The 27640-nt window shown below is 38.8% G+C and overlaps 1 protein-coding gene and 1 long non-coding RNA gene across 7 annotated transcripts in view; both read left to right on the top strand.

Moving 5' to 3' along the window:
• Positions 1 to 16456, top strand: part of LOC135257018 (forkhead box protein N3-like) — a 48073-nt gene extending 31617 nt beyond the window's left edge. For 2 of the 3 annotated variants that reach the window (XM_064339365.1, XM_064339366.1), the window contains exons 5-6: positions 7303 to 7411; positions 12953 to 16456. In XM_064339365.1, the coding sequence (XP_064195435.1) occupies positions 7303 to 7411; positions 12953 to 13424 (581 nt within the window). In that variant the 3' untranslated portion in view covers positions 13425 to 16456. The remainder of the gene's footprint in view (positions 1 to 7302; positions 7412 to 12952) is intronic. The other variant, XM_064339367.1, reaches the window with a different exon arrangement.
• A 3773-nt stretch (positions 16457 to 20229) lies between these two features.
• Positions 20230 to 25482, top strand: LOC135257017 (uncharacterized). 4 transcript variants are annotated; one of them, XR_010330574.1, is made up of 4 exons: positions 20230 to 20648; positions 20819 to 20894; positions 21739 to 21814; positions 22629 to 25482. It is a non-coding gene; the product is annotated as an uncharacterized LOC135257017 (long non-coding RNA). The 4 variants fall into 4 exon arrangements; XR_010330576.1 differs by lacking the exon at positions 20230 to 20648 and having other exon boundaries at positions 20655 to 20894; positions 22629 to 22725; positions 24361 to 25482; XR_010330575.1 differs by lacking the exon at positions 20819 to 20894.
• The last annotated feature ends 2158 nt before the right edge of the window (positions 25483 to 27640 follow it).

Raw genomic sequence — 27640 nt, 5'->3', positions numbered from 1 at the left:
AGGAATGTAGTATTGAACCAGAAAAAATAGGAATGAAAATGACACGAGCCACCCGAGAAGTACCTACTCTGCCAAAATGATTTGTGTGTGTGTGGGTGTGTGTGTGCATGTGTGTGCGTTATGTGTGTGTGTGTGTGTGTGTGTGCGTGCGTGCATGCATGTGTGTGTGTGTGTGTGTGAGCATAAGTTGTAAGATATGAGGACCAATAGAATAAGTGTGTATATATATATATATATATATATATAGTAAGGACCTAGCCATAATCCCCTTACTGAGCCCTTACTGACTTTTCAACTCCATTGACTCCCTCAGTATTAGCTGTGCAGAGACGGGACAGGGATTAAGGTACAGCTAATTAAGGCTGTACCATTTCCCTCTCCAGACGGTGTTTCCATTCACTTGAAGTGATTATGTGACTAAAGAGCACTTGTTCTTCCAGCAGCTTGTACATAGAGTACATAGAGGAGGCAGTGCTGGGTGTTGATTTTAGAGGCCTGCGTATAACTATCCTCCTAGTGCTTGTTGAGTTGACAGGAATTTCCATTGGCATGTGATAAAGAGAAGAGACAAGCAAATTGGCTGTCTGTTATCACAAAGATACTCTGATATCAGTCAGTGAGCTGTTAATTCACTCAGGGTGATATTAATCAGTGAGCCGTTTATTTAATAAGACTGTGATATCAGTTTGTGATCTGTTAATTTGCTAAGACTGATATTAGTAAGTGAGCTCTTTATTCACATAGACTGTGGTACAATCAATGAACTGTTAATTCACTGAGACTAACATTAGTCACTGAGCTGTTTATTCAACATAAACTGTGATATCAGTCAATAAGCTTTTAATTTATAAAGATTGTGATATCAGCAATTAAGCTGTTAATTATCTTAAACTGCTATTCATATAAGACTCTTATTTCTACTAATAAGCCTTTATTTATTCACTGAAGTACAGTTATTTCAACTGTAGCTGTTTCTTCACTGTGATATCAAATGATAATTATATCCTAAAGCACAATGGCCTTTGGTTCCCTGTGACATTGGTTCCCACAGGTAAGTGTGGCATGTGAATGCTCCAACCTTTCCCTGTGTGTTCTCGTTTACCAGGACAAAGATTTCATGTTATAGGCTCCGAAAGAAACCTTTCATGGTCATGGAGTGAAAATGTGATCACATGATGTTGGAGTTATGGTTAGGTTGCCAGATGCAGAAATTAAGGTTTATGTGAGTTATATAAAGCCTATGAGATCTTTAATACACAACGAGTTACAATCTCTGTTCATCTTTTGAAAAATGACGCCTACTACAGTCAGCACCCCTTTGGTGCAGGCTTGTATTTGGTGCAGAGGGAACAGTGCCTCCTACTGGCCTGCCACCACCTTTCTAGGTGGCTACTTCTTTTCCCCAGGAGCCTCCCATCCAAGGAAGCAAGTAGCTTCAGATGTTTATGAATGCTACATGTTGGTATGGCTGCTGGTTACATTGCTAATCAGGAACTATCGTTAATAGTCTCATTAAAATAATAATAATAATAATAATAATAATAATAATAATAATAATAATAATAATATCAAGAGTGTGATGGGTAGGGGTGTAGCTCAAAATGCACCTGAGGTTATTCCACAGAGGAGCAATCAGTCTCTGTAGATTTTGCTTTGCCCCCAGATGTTCCAGGTGCTGTAGATCTTGAGAGCACACCTACACAAAATCATGATTCATCAGAAGTAACTGATCATTGATTTATGCCAGGCATTTGGGAGGACTTAAGTCAACTTGGTCAGTCTCAAAGGTTTTATTCTCAAAGGCTTGGTTTCAAAATTTGTATTATGTGATAACTCCACCCCCCTTGATTGGCCAATCAGCGTCATTCCACACCCTCTCGGGGCCGGAGATATTTATGGCAATCAGGAGCAGCAATTTCTGACATCTCTGTGATGAGCCAAATTCCTTAGGAATGAAAATGAATCTATTCCTTTCCCTCTGTTTTTCTCCTGTAGTTGTTCAGAGGACTGGGGGAGGGGGCTGGACTTGTTATTTCTGTTTGTAGGGCGTGACCCCTCTCTCAGGATGAAATCAGGTGAAATGAATATGTGAAGCCGTAGAAGGGATGGCGTTTAGTTAATTGCGGGGGGTCAAATTAATTCCTGAGTGTTGGAGTTTTGAGTGCAGGTTTTAAAAAAGGTAGGTGGAGGAAGGCCTGCACTCCAGCTTTTGACCTAGGTATGGTCCTGTCATGTGATAATGGACACAATCCCTCTCTCAGCCTGAGATGCTTGCATTATTTTGCTGTTTCCGGTATGGAAAGGAGCACCAGAGATAGATTTATTTCTGGTATTATCTCATATTTGACCCTATTTCCTCTCTTATAGACCAGCTTTGTCTCACATAACCAGATTCAGTCCACACAGAATTTCTTCCGAAATATTAAGCAAAACGTTTTGACATATTATTGATTGTATTTAGTCCAAAGTTTGAAAATTCAAAAGCTATATATGCTGGAGAAGCCTGCAATGAGCAGCGTGATGTTTATGATTACTATCTATGTATGGTAAACTTCAGGCAACATCTTTTACACTGTATGACTTATTGATATGAGGATTTTCAGACAAAGTTCCATGTCTGTTATGAAAGGTATCAAAAGAAAGTTGCTACAGTACACTGAAAAAAATGTTTCATGGACAAATGTAGAAAACGTTGAAAAATATTTTTAGATTTTTTCAAATGAAAATTTGTTAGGTTGGTTTGAATTAAAATATAAGTGTAAATAAACATTCTAGGCTCATCCATGAACATTTTTCTTTTCAGTGTATGTGAAAAACATGGCCAAAACAACCAGTTTACAGAATTTACACCTAATATGCAAATCAGATGCCATGTGATCTCTTAATATAGATTTTAGAAAATGCAACCCTGTCTCCATATTTTATGGTTAAAACAGTTTTGGCAATCAGTGGTAAATGAATCACTTTATATCTGTGTAGCATATAAATTGGACTGTGATGAAACTATTCTCTTGAATGTCAGAGCTTTCACCTTTTCTTCAGCTTGCCAAGATCAGATTTCAGCAAATGCATTAAGAAGAAAAGGACCAGAGGCAATTTCCCACAATGTCTTAATCTCAGTTCTTTTTTTAGTGCCTGATTTATTTTAATTGGCCCTCTCAGATAATCAATTGGTTAGAGGGGGGGCCTCCTAACCTAACTGGGTAATTCATATCGTTGAAAAGCAAAGCCGGAATGGCAGTGTGTATTGATTAAAATGCGTGAGCAGAATAGAGTATGGGCTGAAGTCACGCAGAAGTGATTATGCCAGGGTGTGTGAGAGAGAACTGCTTTTAAACATCCCCATCCGCACTACGTTTTGGACATACGTAGCTTTTACTCGACAACAAGACATGCAAGCGATTAGTTACTGCGCCTGAAAGTATTACTTTAAGTCCTGCTTTTGTGGCTGTGACTTTCTGACCGCCTGAGTTCTGTGCTATAGCATGCTCCCGATACCTCATCTAGCATCCTTGGATGCATGGCCCAGTTTCTGTTTAAAGTTGCTTTTAGGTTTTTGTTTTTACCACTCACTGTTTTCCCCTTATCATGTTGTCAGCTAATATTTTGAGCGGACGGCTATGCCACTATCTTGCATAACATCCATGTAGCGATTGCATCGGAAAGTGCGGCTAGCGGGTATGGCTAGCTGATGGAAGCTTTTTTATTTATGCAGCTGCCGTTTCTTTTGCATGAGGCAGATGTCTGAAACAATAAGACAGTACCTCAGAAAACTAACCCCTTTCACTCCTAAATGAAGATAAATAAGCTTGTGATCATGTAGAAGATAAATGACCTTGTGAAGGGAAATAGTTTTTTGTGCTGTTAAAAGTCTGAAAGGTAAACTGTTCGTAGTTAGGGTCCGAAGTGTGATCATCGTGGGGTCATGATGGAGAACACGCTCCTGCTTAGCAGCTTCATTTTCAGTGTCCATGGCTTCCTCCTCTCCTTCACCCACACTGTTCTGAATTGGCTCTGTGATTCAGCTCTGTGGGGCAGAAGCCATGATCAAAGGGAAGGAGAAGAGCACTGGATAAAGAGGAGATGAGTGATGGAAGAATTAATGAGGCTACAGGCAAATGACTGTTTAACACTTTGAAAAGAAAACATCGCCATACCCCATGAATACTGGCAGTATAGTGCGCGCGCGCGAGAGAGAGAGAGAGAGAGAAATATGCAGCACTTGCTGCCTTGCTTTCAAATCATGCATGCCGTAGAGATGGTCCTGCTTTCAACAGAGCAGACATATTCTCCTCCAGCAATGGAAAGAATTAGGACATGATGCTGGAGGAAGGGGGTGGGGGCCACTGTCTGACTCAGATCCTAGTGGAGTGTGGGGAAATGGGAGGAGGACTGCCATCTCCGTGGAACTGATTGAAATTGCAGAGTGCCGTGGCACATTCTGAACTGTGTGGAGCTGATGGGAAATCCCGCCCCCTCAAATCTGAGTCACTGACACTTTCAACACTCAGCCTCGGATAAGTAGCCTGAGAGACGCGGCTTTGCTGTTCTGCAGAGACTGCGCAGACACGCTGTACAGACGATAAAAGCTTGTGGGTTTGTGGCCTCATATCCCCGCCATCCCGGTATTTGTTTTGCATTTGTATTTAACCAAGCTTGTATTATCAAAAAAACCAAACCTGAAACTGTCTCGTGCCCGCAGCTACTGCGCTGTCACTGCTGTTCTGTCAGTGGTTTTTATCACTGTGGCTGTGCTCTTTTTTCTTGTTTTGTGTTTTATTTGTCCAGTTATAAAAATATGCAAAGGTGAAACTGTGATGCAAGTTTGTAGGGTAGCTGTCTCTCAAGCCATACGGGTGGGCGGAGTTTCAATCCCGCCATGGCACCTTCTGAGCTGTCATTCGTTCTGTTTCTGTTACCCACTCCGTCTGAATAAAGCAAACTATAGGATGACAGGCCTGTCAGCTCTCCTATTTTAATGCAAGATAACGGAAAAAAAAATGTATATGCACAGAAGGTTGGAAAAACCCTAAAGGGCTTGTAGTTTGACAACTTTATACAAAGGTAACACATTCAACAATGATAAAAAGTGAAAGTTGTGCTGAAAGTTTGAAAGTTGTGTAAAACAATATTACTAAATAAAAAGTATAATAAAACTCACATTGCATTCTACTGTGTGCCCTGTCAGTGAGGCAATGCTGGGGTAAATGCCACTCTGACTGTTGGAAACACAGTGACTTGATGCAGATCATGGACCAGGAGGTGGGGTGGGGGTATGTATTTTTATCTGAAAAACACAATAATTAAGCTTCATCCAAAAATGATGATATATATTTCTGGGGGGGCACAGCATTATGAGTTGGGTCTGACTTGATGCTCTCCAGTGCCCCCACCTCATTGCACATTAATGACTCTTCTGGTCGATTGGGCACCCGCTGCCTGCCTGCACCAGCTGCGCATTGGGCGCAGTCGTCCAGCACAAGGACTGCGCAGCCCAGCTGTTGAACTGCAGAGGCAGTGTGCACGTGTCTCAGAGGACACTGAACCAATGGTACTGGTTTACAGTTACAATCAGGCATTCTGCATAGGGGAATATATTGGCAAAAAGCCTGACTGGTCGTCACCGTACAGGGGCGGCGATGGTGATTGTGTAGCTGTAATGGCCACCATCGTTCACTGTCCTCATCTCAGAGTTCCGTGTTAATTGCTGTGTCGCTGGTGACTGTGTGTACACATAACCCATGGTTACGATGTATCTCTTTGTCATCTTTCTACCAGGGGAGTGTGGACAGGGTTCATGTGCAGCAACTCACATGAGCCGGGATGGCTCATATTAACTCCGCAGCACGGTTTTAGCTACACTTTACTGTAGTCCAAAAGCACACAGACTGAATGGTCCATCATTAAGGGCTTGAAAATAAGAAAACGTGCATGACAACCGCTTAGACCCACATCGTTAACCTTTTCTTGGATTACATAAGCTTCCGTGTACAGTGAATGCATGCCTGACTCTCTCACTCTCAGTATCACGCTACCCTAAGCTTCTATTTGAATATTACCGTTAAATTTATTTGAAACAGACATGGTTGCTCAGCAACAGTACCAATGATGAGTTCACATCCTTATACTATGAGGTTATTTCTTCTCATAAATGTTATATTACACTGTTTTTAAAAAAGTGCATTTCATAGCCAGGAGCCAGAACAGTGGATATTGTTGTTGCCACTAAAGCTGTGGATGCTGGGGTCGTAGTGACAGAACCATGGCAACATGCGATGAGAGACAGATCGGAAAAGCACAAGGGATTTTTATTTTGCCTGCCCTGTTTCACATTAGTCTTGCTGTCTGCAGCAGACATTTCTCATGCCTCATGCTGAAGTTTAGAAAGCAAAGCGTTCAGTGTAGAATCTGACTGCTGCAGAAAAGCAGGTTCATCTCTATGGTATGCAGGGGTTAAGTGACACCGAAAGGGGTGTAATTCCTACACGGCTCACCCGATATGGATGTGAGTACCCTCAAATTAAAGCTGCCTGTATACTCTTTAACCTCCAATCTGTTGTTTCATTTCAAAAGCCAAGGAGTTGGTGTACAAATCCAGAACAACAAAAATTGTCACTGTCTAAGCATTAATGTGTGTATGTATGCGTGTGTTTGTAACATAAGTTAGTCACTTGATCCTTTCTGGCGTTCACACAATATTTGTACAGGGTAGTCGGTTTAGATGCAGACAAATAAAACGTATAGACAGTTTTTTTTACAGGTAAAATTGTCTGGGTGTAATACAGCATGAAGCTATTTCTCAGAGTGACTGCCATTTTCCTGCAGGTTTACCCAGTTAAACTGGGACCAGAAGACGGAACTGTAATGAGACTGATTCCAGTTGGTATCGAGGCTTGGCAGTGAATCAATACTATACTTTCTGACTTACATATTCCTTTGTTTGCTGGTTGTGTGCTTGTCTGTTTATGTCTTTGTTAGTCTATTTTTCCAAGGCTTTGGATGTGTGTGTGTAAATGCCCTCCTTAAGGCATCATGGTGGCTATAGCAATGAGAGTGTATATAGCTGTAGTGACAGAGACAGTGGCTTCCTCTGTGTGTGATCATTTACATGCGTGTTCCAGTTACATTGTACTATGTCTGCTTCTGTGTGTGCGTGTGTCTGTGTGTGTGTGAGCACGAATGTATTTTTCTCTTGTGTGTATGTGCGTGCGCTTGTGTTTGCCCACGCGCGTGTGTGTATGTGTGCGTGTGAGTGTGTGTGTTCTGTAGCTACAGGTCAATGATTCTGTCTCCTCTGTGCAGTCCCTCAGGGAGTGATCCAGAATGGCGCTCGGATGATGAGTCAGGACGTTTTCCCCGGAATCAGACCCCTTCCCATCATTCCCATCGGGAGCAGATCGGCAGCTGTGAGGTCAGAACACCTCCGTTACCCCTGTATGCATATGTACACTCACACACCTCTACTGTTCCCATTTACCACATATAGCACACTTACCCAAACACACACCTCATCTGTCCCCATTTGCCACAAATATCACATACACCAACACACACACATCTTTTCTGTCCCCATTTACCACTTATAACACCTACACCTTGTTCAAACTGACCCAAAGTGAGACTCAGAGACCTCTTGGTAAGATAAAAATAGGTTCAATCAAGCTATCAAATTCTTTTTAGACTGAAAGACATATTTGTCATAAAAGCACTGATAATTAAAATTACAAAAAGTTATCATAAATTGCGTGTGAAACTTTGGTATATTGTTGTAAATGCAAATAAGCAGGAAGTGTGAGTGTTCAGAGAAAAGATCAAACTCCCTTTTATATAGTAATGTAAAAACTTGGGTCATATCACATAGAGGTAGGGCAGAGATCACAGAGGCTCAGGGTCGCAGGTTACTGAAACACTTCTAAAACTAATCACAGGCCTACAACATGTTACTACAGTGAATACATAATATACATATATATATATATATATATATATATATATATATATATGAATGTAGGGGGAAACACCTCTATGAATTATAGAATAGTGAGGATAAATAATTAAAACATGTTGGTCTTAACAATCCTCACATGTAGGCACCAAGGAATGTAGGGGGTAAAAATATGTATAACCTCATGCGGTAATCAAAGGGTGCAAAAGTATAATCAGTCACGTAATTAAATTGGTTAAATCGTCTTTTTTAATAAAATACAAACCACCTTTTCAGTTGTTGCTGTTCTATTAGAGAATGATTCTATCCATTAAACAAATCTACCAACACTAAGACCTACAGTAAGTGTTTCCTGCACTGTTTGGTAAAGGTCTAATTTAATCTATCTGCAAGTTCTGCCATTGGCCTAAAGGACTCTCAGCATGTCCAATAGGAATTTTACTTTTAGGTTTTATGATTTAGTTCTTACACAACTACGACATCTTAAGACAGTTTCTGTACAATCTTTTTCCATATTAAACCAAAACCAAGTTTCTTCTAAGCCATTTGTGCTCCAAAATGTCCAGTGTTATGGTATAACTGAATCAACTCATTACAATAAACTGTCGGAGTAATCACTTTATCTCCTTGCATCCAAATTCCTTCTTCAGTTTGATGTGCACCTAATTGTTTCCACTTAACAATACACTTTTCCATTTCATTTGAATAGTACTATGCTACTTCCTCATGAGTAGGGACTTTACCATGTACAGGAGGTACCCAAGCCGGTTTAAATTTGAATCCTTTCAATTCTGCTGCTGTTGCAGTCTCATCAGGTGCTGCATTTCATCTACCAAAAAGTCAGTCATTTTGCTATGACCTGTTATTTTACAGACTGTGCTCTTTCTCTCATGGCTGGCTCTACATGCATCCATGAAGGATATACCTTGTTCTTTAAGACTTATTGGCTCCTCTTCCACTGTAAGGTATCTTCTTTAAGAGCAAAATGTGCCATAATTATTACGTTCTACACATATGCACTGTCCATAAAAATGTTTGTTGGTTTCTCAGATTATTGTGCAGTTTGCATGGTGCAGAGCACAAACTTCAGCCACCTGTGCAGACCCACATTCCACAGACTTTTATTTCATCACTGTGAATCCTTCTTTCCCTTCCTTCTCCCTCCCTTATTACTGCCGATCCAGTCTTTTCCAGCAGTAATTTTCATATTAACTGCTTCCATCAACAAGCAGTGCCAGAGTGCCATCCAGTGGTGCTGCTATCACGCTGTGTCCTTTTTTACCAGGATGATGCTTTGAGAACAGTCGTGGGATTGGCCTTGATCAAGCAGTCCCGTTGCAGGGTTCATTCGGTTATCAGATATCCCAAAAACATTTCGTGCCAAAACTGTGGATTCCCACAGTACTTGTCTCTGGCCGGAGATGGAATTAGTGGGTGTGTTAGATAACAGTTTGACAAACTTGTGTGTGGTGTGCAGAAACTCTGTGTCACATCCCACAGTCTGTTGTACTGCCCAACTGGCACAATCAAGGACAGTCAAACAACTAGGCTGCCCCTTCATGCTTGCTGGCATTAATGATGAATAGTAACCCAGTATTCCCATCTGCCCAACAGTTTGTACTTGTGCCAGCAGAGCATTGTGTGTATTTATACCCACGAGAGTCCAGAGGTGGAAAGGTTTGGTGGAGTGTGGGTGTTTCAAAGCCAGGGATGAAGCCAATACAGTTTTCAGAGCAGTAAATGATCCTTTCATTTCCGTTGTCCATGTCACTGGAGTCGCATCAGGTTGACCTCCCTTCGATGCTTCATTGAGAGGCTGGGCCAAATCAGAAAATTCTGAAATATACGCACAATTATAATTGAACAGTCCCATTACAGATCGTAAGCCAGTGACAGTCATAGGCTCTGGTAACTTAAAAATTGCTTTCAATCATGCAGGCAATGGAGCATGGCCATGAATTCCAATTCTTAGCCCTAAAGCTGCTTGCACATAATCAGCTTTAAAACGCGTGACATGGTGTGAAACCATTAAGTTCTTGTGCAGGGAGCGCTCATGTCTGACATAGCAGCAACGCTAAGCCTGGCGTAGCGCACTGCTCAATATAATGCCAAGTTGTGATCGTCAAAGTTCAAATTGTTTGAACTTGGACCTTGTTTGAAACTGAACTTTCGTAGAGCACCCAATCACATCACAGCTTTGAATGAAGCAGGTAGATGTAAACATGAAAGAACATTTTGGGATAAACCCAGAATTTTTGGTATCACAAAGAAAGTTCACAGTTTAGCCTTATAACACAGACAACTTACTACTATCACTGCTTGTTTTCTGAACCAATGGCTTTCCTGGATGGATGACATCACGTTTCAACAGCTGGCAGCACTCAGTTCTTTTCATGTCTAGTCACTACCTTACTTGGTGTCGAACGCAGCATTTAATTCTTGTCATGTGAAAGCAGCTTAAGAATACTACTTCTGATGTAATTGTCTGTCTTAAGAGGAAACCTGCTGCTTCAAGAGCTTGCAAAACACAGTATACAGTCTTCAGATGTTGGGACTTGTTTGGAGTCAAGCAATTAAAATATCACCACAATACTGTAAGTTTACTGGTGGCTTATATTTCTGAATAAGTAAAGACTTCTACTATCTTGTGAAAATCTTTTGGGAAACCCAACATGCCATAAAGAGAGGGCAGAGATAGCTCAGGGTCACACATTACTGGAACACTTCTAAAACTAATCAGAGGTCTACTACAATATATACATATGCTCCCCCCCCCAATTTAGGGGACCATAAGTAATTGAATACATTTATATATAACAGTGTCATTAAAACATGCATAATATAAATTTCAGCATAATCAAAGCATAGTAATTTATTGTGATAATAATTGTATCAAATATTATAAAAACTAGTAATTAATCACTATTATTTATGATTTTCTATAATTTGCACTTCACCACACCCAAGCACACACCTCCTGTCCCCACTTGCCACATATATCACATACATTGAATCTCACACCTCTTCTGTCCCCATTTAGCACATACTGTATAGCACATAGACTCAGGTACACACCTCTGTCCGCATTTGCCACATACTATATCACATTCACCAAAACACACACACCTACTGTTCCCATTTTCCACATATAGCACAAATACCCAAACACATGCCTCTCCTGCAACCATAAATCAGAAATAGCACATTTACTTTTCCACACAAAAAACACGCTTTGTCTTTTGGAAAACGATCCTAAGTTTTGTAGCCAGTCACAGCAGGAATTTTTGGTGTCAATTTCCAAATGTAAATATAATTCACTTTTCAAGTTAAATAAAATAGTGCATTATAATTACATTTGGAATATGAAGTATATGAAGTACTGCAATTGTCCGTCTGGGTCTACAGATGTTTATGTTCATAGGATATTGGAAATTAATATCCTGTGAACATTTGTAGGATCAGACGGTCCACTGCAGTTCTTCATATACTGTTAAAGAACTCAGCAACTGGAATCTCTTACTCTCTGCTCTGGGAAATACTACAGCCAATCATTTGCCACCCAGTGGGTCTGGTGGCCACATTTCTAAATGGTGCAGTCAAGATTCAAAATCAGACAAAACTGAATGCAGTGTCTGAACAGGTTGAGCTACTCGATAGCCAGAAATCATACACATTTATATATAAAATCCTATATAAAAGGTCATGTAGCGGAAGCATTGTCTTGACATCATATATTTTCCATGCTACTTTAGTAGCTATAAACATGACAACTATACAATGAATGGATGACTGGATGGGTCGTCTTTATATAGCCAAAACATTGGGTGTGTCAAATTCAACTGTTTGATACATTGAGCCAGAGCAAAGATGTCTTAGTTCTGCTTCTAGAATACTTTGATCAGGGGTACAGTCAGAGATTTTGAGGGGGACGGTTTTTATTCTGGGCACAGTGTGTGTTTTTCATCATTTGTATGCTATAGTGTGTATTATAGACAGCATGGTCTGTAAGATGGATGGTGACATAATTTTTTGTTGTTTTAGTTCTTAACTTCAGCACGTTGGATTTGAAATGAAACTGTGAATATGAGGTTAAAGTCCAGACTGTCAGTTCTAATTTGAAGGTATTTGCATTCTTTACAGTGGGTAACAAACTTTTTATACATAGTCTCCCCCCACCCCCATTTTAGGGGACCCTAAGTAATTTGACAAATTGACACAATCTTAAATTTAGTCATATTTAGTGTTTGGTTGGACATCCTTTGCATTCAATGACTGCCTGAATTTGCAACCCATATGCATCACCAGATGCTGGATGTCTTCACTGGTGATGCTCTGCCTGGCCTGTACTGCAGCCGTATTCAGTTCATGGGCTTTTGCCATTAGGCTTATCTTCAGCAAGGGAAATGAATGTTCAGCTGGATTTAGATGAAGTGATTGACTTGGCCAGCTAAGGAAATTCCACTTGTTGGCCCTGAAAAACTCAGAGCAGTATGTTTGGGCTCATTGTCCTGCTGCAAGGTGATGTGCCCTTCAATAACTTTAGAGGCATTTGGTTGGATGTTTATGTACACTGCAGAATTCATCCTGCTGCTGCTGTCAGCAGTCACATCATCAGTAAAGAGAACTGAGCCAGAATCAAGACTAGATAGTGAAAGCTCCCTTATACCTGCACTAAGGAACACACCTGACTAATCAGAAACACCTGTGAGGCCATTTGTCTCTAAGGTTATGGTGCCCTGAAATTGGAAGCAATATATGAAAAGAGCTGTAATTTCTACATTGTGAAACCAAAATGTATTAAAAATACCCTTTAATAAAAGCAGAGAATCTGCACTATAACCACATGTGAATTGTTAAAAGTTGTGGAGTATAGAGCCAAATCAATAAAACTGTATGCATATGAGTGTGTATGTGTGTGTGTGTGTATATATATATATATATATATGCATACATAGCAATATGTGCACGTGTGTGTTAGTGTGCTTCATATGAATTTCTGTGTGACAGCAGGTCAGTCCTGGGTGTGTCCCGGAAACGGAGCGAAAGCGATCTGTCCTGTGACTCCCCATTGGTCAGCAGCGACCCCAAGGAGGACCACACATACAGCAGCGCTAAATCCAGCGGTCTTCCCTCGCTCGAGGGCGGGGCTTCCCACGAAGGTGGAGATGCCCCCAGCGATGCCGAGGACGACGACAGGGTCCGGGTCAAGAGGGAGCTCAAGGACCTGCCGCCGGACTCCTCCCACCTGGCCCAGTACAAGAGGCGGCTGCACTGGACAAAAGCTAAACTGCGTCTGTCCAGCGACTCCCTCCCCCTGAAAAAGAGGCGCACACAAAAGCCCCCCGAGAGTGATGACGAAGAGATGAAGGAGGCAGCAGGATCCCTCCTGCACCTGGCTGGGGTGAGGGCCTGCCTGAACAACATCACCAATCGGACGGCAAAGGGCCAGAAAGAACAGAAAGACACTCTAAAAAATTAAACGGACAAAAATAAGGCAATTCGAGAGAAAAAAAGAAGCATCACTTCTAAATGAATTTCTATATTTTTTTCTAGGACATCAGGTGAATTTTAATGATTTGTGGCAATATCTCTTTGTTTTCTTATCCGTTACACTGTCTTTTTTGGGAGGATGGGGAGGGGGGGGAGTTTTTAAAAAATTTTATTTAAAGGATATTAAAGCCATATGTATTTTTTTTCCTGACACTCTAATTTGGGAAAGTTTTTTTTTCTCTTTGTCTGCTGGATTTGAACACAGACATGGACAGAAGGCGGGATAGGAAATGATGTCATCAATAATTATCCGAGCAAAATAAACAAGAAAATTGTAGCAACCACCATTCTCCTAACGCAGGAGGGAATGGAGAGAGGAAACTGAACATTTGCAGGCCTCTTAAACTGAGTATTCTTTAGGAAAGAACCATGGAATCCATGTCCAGCTGAATCCTTCACCATGGAATAGTGATGATGTCGCTTTTTCCACTGCCATCACTGCAGCTAGCACACTGATCATTGCTTTTGACTGATTGTGGGACAAGGCTGCTGAAGCAAGGCAGATTGACATATTACACGGCAAAGTTGCATGCTAGTCACAGAAACTAATTTCAACCGAGAAATTCAAACATCAGTAGATATAAATAAAGAATATGTCATAATGTAATAACTGCTCACTTAGAAGCTGAAGTAAGCTGATACTATAGACTGCAAGTATGAAATGTGCTGGCTTTATTCCATCTCTTTTTGAGGAGAGTTCAAGTTGATATTTGAAAATATCTCTGGAAAAAATCTACATTGATTGGTTAGAAATGCTGTCAACATGACTTGTTATAGACTTGTTATTAATGGGGTTGTTTTTTGTATTTATATTGTTTTTTTTCCCCTCACCCTTCTGAAGAAAGCAATTTCATCCAGCTAGGATACCACTGTATAAAGTTCACTAAATGCTTCTCATCTCTTATATGAAGCAAGGTCACCAGCAGGATTCATCCCACTATGTTGCATGGGTTCAGTAAACTGAAAGAAAAAATAATGTGTTTTTTATTCCAAGTTCATGTAAAGCAAATAATGTATTTAGCATGGAGCATGAATTATTTTCATATAAATGTAGCTCTTAGAGAAAATGGCTTAGCCTCTACTTTTTGATGCCTATAGGCAATGTTTTTTTAAAAATATTATTGTCATTGGTTTGTGTTTATTTACTTGAATACTGATTTTATTTTTCTCTCTTTATTTTCCTACTTGTTTTGAAGCAAGGCTTTAGAAAGATAAACCTTGTTCAGGGACAAACGCTGACTGCTGGGAAACTTTTGCAATATTGAAGATTCAAATTTCGGGTCGGGCCTTTGACGGTCCCTCAGCCTGCCTCGTGGCCAACCTTCCGGTCACTTCCGTTTTTTTTTTTTTTTTTTAATCACATCAGTAATGTCCTCGCGTCTGGGCTTGTCTGTCAGTGATGGGGAGGTTAGCAGGTGTTCACTGCCCTCTTACAAACACTGCTTCACATGCCTGACGCACTCGCCGGTTTGTTCCTGCCCAGTCGTTTTTTATTCTGACACCATCCAGGTTAAGCTGTCAGTGTTGAACTTTAAAAAATGGGTTTACAAAAGGCACAGTCTAGATTAGGTTTGTGTAGCAGAGCATAGTGGCATGCAAACCTCCACTGAATAATTTAAGGGTATTTCACCCATTACCTAAATCCCATTTATACATTTGAAGTGTGACTTTATAAGGCCTCTAAAAATCACATATAACACTTTAATGAGCATGCTATTACCACTCTACAAGGCAATTATGACTTTATGTTGTGCTCTTTAACAGCTGAAATGGCGCAATCATACATTCTTATGCATGGTTTACAGTTTAACGCTACACGTGCAATATAACTGTGCAGTTATCACAAAGCACTTCAGGTATTTATGAATCCTTTATAGAGTAGTAACGCCATGTTAATAAATGGACAATGTATGCTCTCCAAATTTCTTGTGAAGTAACATGTGACATGAGGTGTGATCCATTGTGCCAATGCCTGCAATCAGTTAGTTACATTTAAAGTTACATTGCCAAAACACTGACCCAATTATCAACTATACTCACTTAGCCACTAGTAATTGAAGATAAATGTCAATGTAAAACTCTACAAATACTGCACTGCTTGTGAAAAGATCAGTGTTATTAAGAACCTGCGGCTTATATCAGGCCAAATGTGCATGGTAACACTGTATTTCTGGAAGCGATCCTTTTATATTTGCATTCCATAAGGATCACATTCTTTACCTGGAAAAGGTTGACCGGACATGTAAGGGGCAAATATAAATGTGTCTGTGTGTGTGTGGGTGTGTGTGTTTCTGACTGTTTGTCTGTATGTCTGTGTGTGTCTGTTAGTGTCTGTGCGTCAGTGTGTGCATGCATGCATTTGTTAAGAGTAAACAGCCACTGGATTCAATCCTGTATTAAGGACAATGTTGTAAATGGCATACAACTGCATTGTCACTGCCCTTATGTGGTACTGTGTAAATGTCCACTGCAGGCCTTCCTTTTTGGTGGTGTCACAATTTCTGGAACCAGTGGAACCAGTGAGAGGAACTGAAAGGAAATATGATTACTGTATATCCCTAAAAATCACCAAACGCTTCCTCATTTAGAGGCCAGTTTGTTGAGTTGTCATTTGTTTTGTTAAAATGTATTTAACTTCCATTTTTGTTTGTTTGAAAAGGGGTTGTCAAGACGGAAAGAAAGGAGAAGGATGTGAATTCAGTTTTTTGTTTGTTTTCAAATCTGTGGTTTGATGGCATGTGACCCCAGCTGATCTGAGGCATTCCTATATTCTGTATTTTCTTGGTGTGTAATCATATTGCCAAAGACAAACTCATTTGTTCATGTAAATACCAATTTGTCTGCAACAATGACAAAAAGTTATTTTGTTTTATGTTTTATATTTTTCTGAAATCTACCATAAAGTTTCTGTGATGTCTTGTCTTCCACTTGCAATAAAAATTTCAAATGTTGAAAACTTGACACCCATGCTGTTCTGCGACTAATTATTTTTTGACTGGATGGCAGACTAACTCAATGTGATGGATCAGCATCATTTCTCCTGCAATCTCATGTGGATTTAAATCATGCATTCAACAAATGGCAGCACCCCATAGCGAAATAGAGATTACTATGGAAGAACTAAAACTGTCCTCCCATCAATTAATTCCTTCAATTCTTTCAGTGAACTAAAACAGATTTAATATGAAGATATACCTTATACAGACCAGTGTTCATTCAAAATCTAACTAAATGTAAATCAATGCGAGCTAGTGGGAAATAAACTCTAGGGATACAGGACCAGGCTTTGGGGGTGATTGGATTTGGTTTTAGGGAGAGAACTAGTGTACCAATTTGGGTGAAATTGGTCACCACTGAGGCTCACTGATGCTTAATTCTCAGTAGTGACTGTATTTGCCCATTCCTGAATAGTTATATTTTCAGATGTTTTGTCAAAGACGTGCTGTCTTAAAGGTCACTTGTCTGAACATTTGTGAGAGGGAAAAGTGATATAAACAGCTACCTAAAATTACATTGTGATTCCTGTGCCCCGTGCACAATATTTTAAGTAATTGCATGCGTAATTACTGCCCGAGACTGCAGAGTTCATGGCTAACGTCTATCTATACAAATACGGAAGTACAAACAAAATGCATCAAAAACAGTATGAATTTACAATAGCTAGCGCAATTTTAAAATGTGCTTAATTGAAAAGTATGCTACCCAAATAGATTTGGGAATAATCTAAGAAACAGCGGGAAGAAAATACAAATGAGATTTACACTATAAGTTAACATAAAATTATATGTAATGCATAATAATTAAATTAAATAACATCAGGAAACAAAAAATAATTATTGTCAGGGATTTCTTTAAAGTTATTTATATTGATTTAAAAATCTATTACATTTTTTATTTTTTTAAGAAGAGATTTGAGAAGTGTGTTACTTTCAACAAAAAATGAGGGCAGAGTGGGTTGGGAATTAGAACATTTTTGTTTGTGGATACAGAATTAGCCAAATAAAGCAAATTAGTTTACAAAATATCCTAGAGGTTTCTTTGTTAAATAATAAATAATATCTTTGATAATAAAATAATATGTTACTTTGGCAGCATTAAAGAAATCAGTACCTATATCTGTCAAAAATGTCTTTGTATTTTCACGTAAAAATATGGGAGAAGAAGTTTCATAATCTTGTTCACAGAAGGAGCAGTTGATAAGGGATTTTTCTTCACAATTTACAGTATTCTTCTGTCATCCACTACAGTAGTCTTCCATGGTTTGCCAGCTTGTTTGTTATTGCTAAGCTCACTGTGCTTTCTTGTTTCTTAGCATTGTGTCAAATAGTGGATCAAACTGTTTGATTTTTGGGTATGTATTATTTATTATTTATTCTATTTATTCTGATTTTCAGCCTCCTGATAGCCTGCCTTACTGGCATTGACACAATGGCACTCAATGGCACTCAATGGTCCTCATGTTGAGAACCTAAATTACTGTCCAATTTCTATACAGTAGGTCCCCTAAAATGGACTAAGTATAAAAAAGGGCTGTAATTCCTACATGGATCACCCAATATGGATGAAAATTACCCTCAAATAAGGGTTGACGGTCTGCACTTTAACCTCATTTCACCATATTCATTGTGTCATTTCAAATATAACATGCTGGAGTCAAAATGACAATAATTCAAGGAAATGCAAGGAAACCTTAATATAGACCATGGTGATTAGCAACAGTTGCTCAGACACACCACTCAGACTGTGTTTTGTGACATCACAGTGGCACAGAACTCTCAAAACAGGTTGCTCTGAAAAATACCATGACATCATAGAAGCTAACTAACTATAATATAAAGGCAGATACACTTAAACAATTCATTTACACTTTGCATATCCAAGACATGAGTTTCCATTCACAGGTAAGCACTCTTTATGTGTAAGCAAGAAGGTAAAGCACTGTATTACAATTTTTATAAATATTAAGTTGTAAATATTTTGGATTGTTGTTATATATGATGTAATATGTAAAGATATGTAAATTCAGACATGTATCTGTTTTGTTTATGAATATGTGTGTAATAGAATGGTTTACTGTTTAAATAATAATAATAATAATTCAATAAATAGGTTACATTTAAATATTTCGCCTTCACTTAATTCTTTTTTCATTTTACCATTTAAAAGGGGGATATTTCACTGTTGATGAATATTGAAAGCCCACTCAATAATTTTGGTTGCTAATCAAAGCAAATTACATGGTTGGCAGCTACGTACCTTGTGGGACCATGGGACTCATGGTTTTTTAGCATCTTGCACTGGCTTCTTGGTAACCTGGGAAACGACTTTACTCAGCCTTCTGAGCTTTTGTTACCGTTGCAGTTTTATAAAGCTACTGTGACAATATCCAGTATATCTGAGGTAGTTAGGCATGGTTTATTTGGCAAAGTGGTAGCCACCTATTCCTTTTGATATTTTACCTAATGAGTGAGTGATGAGTTTGTTTCCATGGTGATGAGCTGTGCAAGGACTACAAGAATGCTCATATATCAAAAACAAAGAAAAAGACTGAAAGTGGAAGACAGAAAATGAAGAAGAAAGTTTTGTTGCTGACACATTTAAAATGGTTATTTTTCCCCTTTGAAGTGTTTTTCATGTGATTTTTATAATTATTTTATTATGAAAATAATTCTATATAGTATCATATTGTCTATTTGCTCATTTTAAGCCATTAGCATTTTTTTAGCAACCAAAATGACTTAGTGGGCCTTTAGGAAATAAGCTGTTCCATTTACTGTATGCATAAAAAGTAACATAGCAACTACTCCTCAGGTAAACATTTCGTTTAATCAGGCATATGGTTGTGCTGGTAGTTTTTAGTGATTGTCGGTAAGTGCAATATGATGCTTTTTAAAATCAAAGCAAGGAGGAGTTCGTGTTCTGGTTAGCTATTCTTTATAAATTTGCATGGAACATGAGATAAGATCCCCGCACTTTAACCTATATTCATAGGTGTCATTTCAAATCATGCTGGAGTACAGAGTCAAAATGACAAAACTCAAGGAAATTCAAAGAAACCTTTAATGTAGTCCATGGTAATTAGCAACAGTTGGTTGTGATGTCACAAGGGCTCAGAACTCTGAAAACAAGTGGCTCTGACAAATAACGTGACATCATAGAAGCAATCTCAATATAATATAAAGGCAGATGAGCTTAAAACAATTCATTTACACTTTGCATATTCAAGACATGCACTGCAATCCTGATTTCCAGTGAACAGAAAAGAGTTTTCATTCACAGGTAAGTGCTCTTTATGTGTAAGCAAGAAGGTAAAGTGCTGTATTGTTTTTTAAATATTAAATTGTAAATATTTTGGATTATTGCTATAATATGTGATGTAATATGTACAGTATGTACGTAGAGACATTTATCTGTTTTGTCTATGAATATGTGTGTAATAGAATAGTTTACTGTTTAAATAATAATGCATTTTTCATAAATTATTCAGCATTAATTCAATTAATAGGGTAAATTTAAATATTTTATCTTCACTTAATTATCTTAAAGTTTTCTGAAATTTCTTTTTAGTTTTCCCATTTAATAGGGGGACATTTCACTGTTTACAAATACTGAAGGCCTACTCAGTAATTTTGGTTGCTAATTGACGCAGATTACACGGTTGGCGGCTATGTACCTTGTGGACCACGGCACTGGCGTCTTGGTAGCCTGGGAAATAACTTCTGAGCCAATAGGAATTCGGGTTCGTTAGCATTTTCGAGACTTCCGGTTCAAAAAAAATAGACGCCCTATGGGACAAATGAATGGAACGAATTCCTTTAAAATAACAGTTGTATATATCGTAAACATCTTAATATAACTAGGCTACTTTCACTTCACAAGCATTGCCAGGGAACCGCAAGAGCTGTGACGTAAGTAACATGCGCAGCAGTGCTTAAAGGCTTTTTGTTAGCAAAATAATTGTTTTGGTTGAGAAACGACATCGGAATTCATCGGATCCAGTGCCATTTAAGACAGAAATGTGTCCGGATAAAAATGTCCAAGTTTTAAATGCCAGCTTAAATCACAGACTGTGATAGGGACGGTTATGAAAAAATCCATTCATTTTTTCCATAGAGAAATTTCCCTTTGAACCGGAATTCCATATGTGGGCAAGGTACGTTACTTCTGAGGCCTATCTGTTACTGTTGCTGTTTGCATAAGGCATACTTTGGCAATTTGTAGTACATCTGAAGTGGTTAGGCATGGTTTATTTCGTAAAGAAATATCTAACTTTTGATAGTTTACGTTATGAATGAGTTGTAAGTTTGTTTCCATGGTGATAAGCTGTGCAAGGACTACAAGAATGCTGATATATCAAAGACAAAGACTCAAAAGTGGAAGACAGAAAATGAACAAGAAGGTATTGTTTGTCTGACACATTTAAAATTGTTATTTTTAGCCCTTTGAAGTGCTTTTCATGAGGATTTTTATCTAGACTATAGTGTCATAATGTTGTTTTGCTCATTATAAGCCATTAGCCTTTTAAGCAACCAAAATGGCTTAGTGGGCCTTTGGAAATAAGCTGCTACATTTAATGTAAGCATAAAAAGTAACAATAATAAATTAATAAATGTGGTTTTACTGGCAGTTATTAGTAATTGTTGGTAAGTGCAATATTAAGCTGTGCAGGGAGTTTTTATGGAGAGGCAGTTGATTTCTGGAAGATGTTGCAGTCATGACAGAGAAGTCTGTCCTGAGAGCTTTGCAAGATAGCATATGGAAATGTATGGTGTATGGTGAGGTCATCTGCTGATACACCAGTCTGTGAATTGTCGTGAAATCTATAGATAGAGATATTGCACAGATGTATCCTCATATGTTCACAATGTGGGCTTTGTTGACATGTGGGAGTGCTTTCTTTAGATTTTTTTTCTCTCTGACCCCTTTCTTGTCTTTGTATTCTGGCTCCCTTTGCATGCCAAGCTAAAATAAAGTGGGAAATATTTTCTGTCAAAGCCCTGTGGCAAATGGCAATGTTAAATGCATCAAGGTAAAGAAGAGAGTGTCGGCCTAGTTGCAGAGAACCCTTCCTGGCCCACCTCCATTGTAGATTCTAAGAAAATATGATGACCCACCTTTCAGACTAAAATAATATCCATTCTGTTCACACATGACATTATACCATGTGGCCAAAAATGAACACCACTGGCCCAAAAACCAACATGGGTCCAGGGAGCGTGTAACACTGCTGTCTGTGCCCATAGGAAGCCCGTTCTTTGTCATGGAGGAGACCTGTTTCCATTGAGAGAGAAACGGGGGCTTTGTCCTGCTCCGTGCACAGTGAGTACTAGCATCTCCCCTCAACCCCTGTCCCTGAAGCTCTGCACCTTATAGAAAGGGAAGGAATAAGCCAGGAATATGTCCGTCATTTGCCATCAAGAAATTAAGGCATAATAGAGTTCAGCTCCCCATCTCACTTGTGTTTTGGAGATAAGCTTGTTAAGGGTTAATTGCAATGCTTAAAAAAGATGTCTGCAATTACTTCATTCTTCATCTGTAAAACTGGATATACTCTGTGATAGTCACTCTAGGATATACTTAATGAGAAATACCAGTCTGCAGATTCAAACTGTAAATTTGTTCATTGCCAATGTTTTATGAGAAAGGCTGCCTGCCTCTAGGCATATGGTACCTGTCTGTTCGGTTTGTCAGTGAGTCATTCATTTGACATAGATCTGAGCAAACACATTGTCATTATCAGATCTGTGTCTCTTGGGTCTTATCAAATCAATGCTGAAATTTCCTCTTTTTTTTAGCACATTCTCTCTTCCTCTCTCTTACTCTCTATCTCTCTCTGTCAGTTTATGCTGCAAAGTTGATTTGTGGACTGCAGTTTACTCTTGGAAATGGAGTGATGAACAAGTAAAGCCCCTTGTTTTTCCATCGACAGGACGGATTATGCGTTATGCAAGTTTTTTGTGGTTCTGAAGGAGATTCAGTTCTCCTTGAAATCTTTATGTCTTTCTCTCCTTCTCAGGAATCTGAAGTAAGACAAAGTTGTATATGGCCGAAACGCACATTTGTGTGTAATGGTGTTGATCTGAGTTTGTCTACAATGATGTCAGTAATGTTATGTGTTTTTGTTCGCGCTCAGATGTTCCAGAGAAGGGAGTACTCTTGTGTGTGGTCTTATGTGCACACTTCATTATCTCAGCTGGATCAATCCGGCATCAAATGACCTGATGGAGAAGGTATGTGTGTGTGGCAGTTTGACTCTTCTTCAGATAATGTGTACAGATGTGGGGCATCGGTTTCTTCTTGGCCCATAACCATCAGACAAATGGTTGTTTGAGATTTTCAGGGGGTGATAGAGTGAGCGAATGAAGGAGTGAATTATTCAGTAAGTGAATACCCCTTATCCACATCCATCAGTGTTTGTGTCCCACCTGCCCTCCCCACATAGATTGGGCATGGCAAAAGACACCCAAGCACACCCCTTCCTTGATGACTGGTCAGTTCTTGAAGGGAGGGTGGTGAAACCCAGTCTGAACAATCCATCCATCCATTATCTATACCCGATTATCCTGAGCAGGGTCACGGGGGAGTGCTGGAGCATATCCCAGCGTGCATTGGGTGAGAGGCAGGAATACACCCTGGACAGGCCGCCAATCTATTGCGGGGCGCACACACACGAAGCATTCACTCACACACTCATACATTTGGGAAATTTGGAGTCTCCAATCGGCCTACCTACATGCCTTTGGACTGAGGGAGGAGTACCTGGAGGAAACCCACGCGGACACGGGGAGAACATGCAAACTCCACACAGAAAGGCCCCAAGCCGAGATTCGAACCCACAGGCTTCTTGCTATGCGCCGACAGCACTACCTACTGCACCGCCATGCTGCCCCTGCAACAATCCACTGTGTATTATTATTTATTTATTTATTAATTCTGTATATGGCATCCAGGGTAGCAGAACTTTGGCAGAGACTACCGTAAACACTGCCATGAAAAACATTTGTCCCTGTGACCTTCCTGATTTACTCTATTATTGCATGTTCGTCACACTGAATGGTTCCAGATCTTCAGACAAAATGAGTAAACACAGAATATTTTTAGATAATTATTTAATTTATTTAATGAAGAAAGTTATCAAATGCTGATATCACCCATGTGATACCAGGTTTGATTGTTGAACCTAAACCTCACTCATATTGATCATTACTGTCAAGAGTGAAGTAGTCACCACAAACTCCACTGAACCGCAGTGAGAGCTATTATCTCCAAATGGAGAACGCGTGGACCAGTGGTGAATCTTCCCAGCTGGCCTGCCAAAATTTCAAAAATTGGATTTATGAAAGAGTAGCAAGGCGGAAACCACAGCTAACCAGGAGAAACATAAATGATCGTCTCATGTTTGCAAAAATGCACCTGGATGATCCCCAACCCTTTTGGGATGATGTTCTATGGACAGATGAGTCAAAAGTGGAACTATTTGGATGACACGGGTCCCATTATTTCTGGCATAAAGCAAATTCAGCTTTTCACAGTAAGAACATCATACCAACAGTCAATTATAGAGATGCTAGTGTGCAATAGACATGCTGTGGCAGGACGTGAAACAAGCAGTTCATGCTCAAAAACCTATCAATTTGTCTGAATTAAAGCAGTTCTGCAAAGAAGAGTGGGCTGAAATTCCTTCACAGCAATGTGGAAGACTAATATCAAATTATAGGAAACGTTTGGTTGCAGCTATTGCTGCTTGTAGTATTCGGTCCAGCAGAGGACCGGATTCATCTTGGTCGTGCACACCGGTGGAGAGAGCAAACGCACTTGGGTTGCATTTGCTAATCAGCCCATTGAAGGTGTGTTCTTCTCCACAGTACAGGGCTGAGGCTGGGAGTACACACTGAGAGCGAGTTTCGTCAGCCCTAAAAGACAAAGAAAGAAACTGGAAACTGAAAACCAGTGAGAGGGAAGAGTGAAGGTGTTTGTTTGTTGATTTTGTGTTTGTGTGCGTGCGCTCTCTCTCTCCATGCGTAAAGCAACAGTGGACACCCGGAATTGCCCCATCTCCCTCCCAGGGGTGTCACAACAGTGTGGTGTGCAACCAGTTATTAAGTTTAAGGGGGCAATTACTTTTTCATATGGTGTTATGGATGCTTGATAATGTTTTAATTTAAATAAATTAAATAATAATTTTAGAAATGTGTTGTGTGTTTACTCGGGTTCCCTTTGTCTAGTATTACATTTCGTATAAAGATCTGAAACCATTCAGTGTGATAAATATGCAATAACAGGAAATCAGGATGGGGCAAATACTTTTTCACAGTACTGTACTGTACATAAATGCTGCTGTTGTCTATCCCAACAGAGTGACTCCTGATCTAGCCTTTACTAGAGAGGCTATCTTTTAGTTTTTGTTTTTTATTTGTGACTTAAAGTTGAAAGCCCTGTATATTTTTTACAGGCGAGCCTTAAAATGTTTGTGATAATTTATTGATGGCATAGACAGTGAAAGAGATGCCCCACGTGTCCAAGAGCAAGAGAGGCTCCATTGATTCTAGAGACCAGCAGGTATTTTCAAACTTTTTTTTTAACACAAAGCAAATCTGAGTTAATGGAATATTTTCTGAACACTCTCTAATATCTATTTTGTTCCAAGATTAATGAACATTGCTTGAAGAACTGCATTACTGATGTAAAACAGAAATATACCACTGTTTTAATGGTATCATCCTACACAATCTAGTACATGGGCATACATAAGTAAAATATATTTTGTGTGTAAAATGTTAAATTGATTGCCTGAAATAAGTACTAATATGGGCTGTTAACTTTGTTACTAGAATTTCTGGTTCCATGGAATCAAAATTTTGGTTATACCAGCTGATCTTTTATCTAAATTAATGTAATAGCCAATGTTTTGCCCTTTATGTCAAAGTGTGTCTTTGAACTCAAATGTGTACAATAATCATGTACAGTAAATAAATTTATTTTTGAAATATTATGTCTTCTCTTTATTTTAGGTTACACCAAATTACATTGTATTTTGTGTAAACCCACATTTGAAAATGTAAATGTCTTACGTGTTTAATAGAGATTTCTACATTTTACTTCTAGGATACTTACACCGGATAATATTTTTGCAGTTTAATAAAGCATTTTAAGTCCCTGAATTCACCATGAGCCACTATGAATACTTTTTTTAATCAATAAAGGAGAAGGAGTCCAGTTACAAAACATAATGCATGTCCTTTCATATTGATGGCGACACACTTAATTTGTTGAAAACACATGACTGACGGTGGTGTGCGTATGATGGCATCATGTTCTGACCCCAGTGAATGTGTTTCAGTTTCTCCTTCTGTCATATTGGACCTCTTCAGCACTGGTGTAAGTGACTCCAGCTGAACGACCACTGATTTGAATAAAATAGTTCAAATTTACCAAGCCAAAAATCATTCTTATTTAATTGCTGTTTAATTATAGTCCACTGCCTAATATTTGTGAGATATCCATAATAGGGGCACAGTCACTGCTGGCATTGTTTTCAGTGGATGTGCCCATGATGAGTACTCTGGTCATACCCTTTTACCACCTGGCTCGCAAAGTACAAATGTATATCATTAGAAACTGAAAACAATAGATTGTAACTGTATAAGTGTGCAATAGCTTGCACTTTGAGATGATTCACTCTTACTGTTATTTAAAAGTGTGTTTTGTCTGGAATAAATATATCATTTGTAATAATAAATTATGTCTTTTACTTTATATCGTTTACATGCCTTAAATTGTTACCTGAAAATAAATTGCACCTTTTCAGATTAGGAAATAACCAAAAAGAAACTCGCTCAACTCAATATTATGTAAACTTCAGTGCTGGACCTATGTTAAATATTCAAGAATGAAATGAGGAAATAACATTCATGCAAAAATAAAAGATATATAAAGAATATTTTATGGAAGTGCGGTCCTTATCTCATTCTTGTACCTTGTCAGATTAGCAATTGATCGGTTTAAAGAGCAATAACGCCATCTGCTGGTGTCACAACTCATTCTGCTTTTCATTTAGTGGTATCTGTTTCATAGTATTAACTGACCATTTGAAAGCATTTTTGAAAACTATGTTGGTATTCTTTGAAACATGGATAGATACAAAAATCTGTTGTAGTTTACAAAAAAAGGCAAACACATTTGCAAATCATTATTTACTAAAAACTGCAAGTACACTCAAAAGAAGCATATGGTGCTTTTAAATGAGTTCATGACGATGTAAATATTTACTGGGTCAATAAGAGTTCTCCATTACTCATTCCATATGTGACAAGCCTATGTTTGCAATGCGGCTCTATGTGTTCAATGCAAATAATGCAGCCTTCAAAACAAACAGTTTCTTTGCATAATAGCTCAAATCCACTACAATATTGCTTTCATTTCTAATAAGCCCGTTCTAAAAACATAACATTGTAATCAAAATTTTACAATTTGTATTCTTATAATTAACGTGTTTTCATTTTTTAAGAGGTGTTGCACATCTATCTGACTATTTAGTAATTCACGTTCCTGTATATTCCCTTTATAGTTTTTATAGTTAGCATTCTACATAGTGTAGTTCCATTTTCATAATAAGTGAAATATTTTCCTTAATGCATAAGTATTACAAAGTTATGCACACATTAATTCACATTTTGCCAGAAAAGAAACAGTGAGACACGTGTTTTGTCATGAACAAATTAATTTATGCACAGAAATCAGCATAATCATCACCAACATCGCAGCATCGTCATACATGGATTCTCTACAAAAATAATTTCATTGACATTGCAGTGTATGTCATATCTGACCATGTCAGAACTATACTTGGCACATAGCAACTGTTATACCCTCCCAGGCTTCATCTACAGGGAGGAGTGTTGTACACTTTCCACTTCCAGGATGAAAAACTCAAAACTGGAGAGTAAAGTAAAAGGAACAGGATCATGAGGCAGGCTTAAAGTGCCATTTTTGTGCCACGGTGGAACCTCACGTTGTCCCAATTGATGATGAAGTTACTGACATATTTGCCCAAAGCCACACTTGTGTCCAACTCCATGATCCTTTAGAAAAATATAGAAAGTGTGGTATTACAGACCAATAGAGTGCAATACAGTATGAAAGTTT

Source organism: Anguilla rostrata, chromosome 6, assembly GCF_018555375.3.
Source record: "Anguilla rostrata isolate EN2019 chromosome 6, ASM1855537v3, whole genome shotgun sequence".
NCBI classification, from domain to species: domain Eukaryota; kingdom Metazoa; phylum Chordata; class Actinopteri; order Anguilliformes; family Anguillidae; genus Anguilla; species Anguilla rostrata.
Note: the sequence above shows the minus strand (reverse complement) of the source record. Positions and strands in the feature narration are given on the sequence as shown.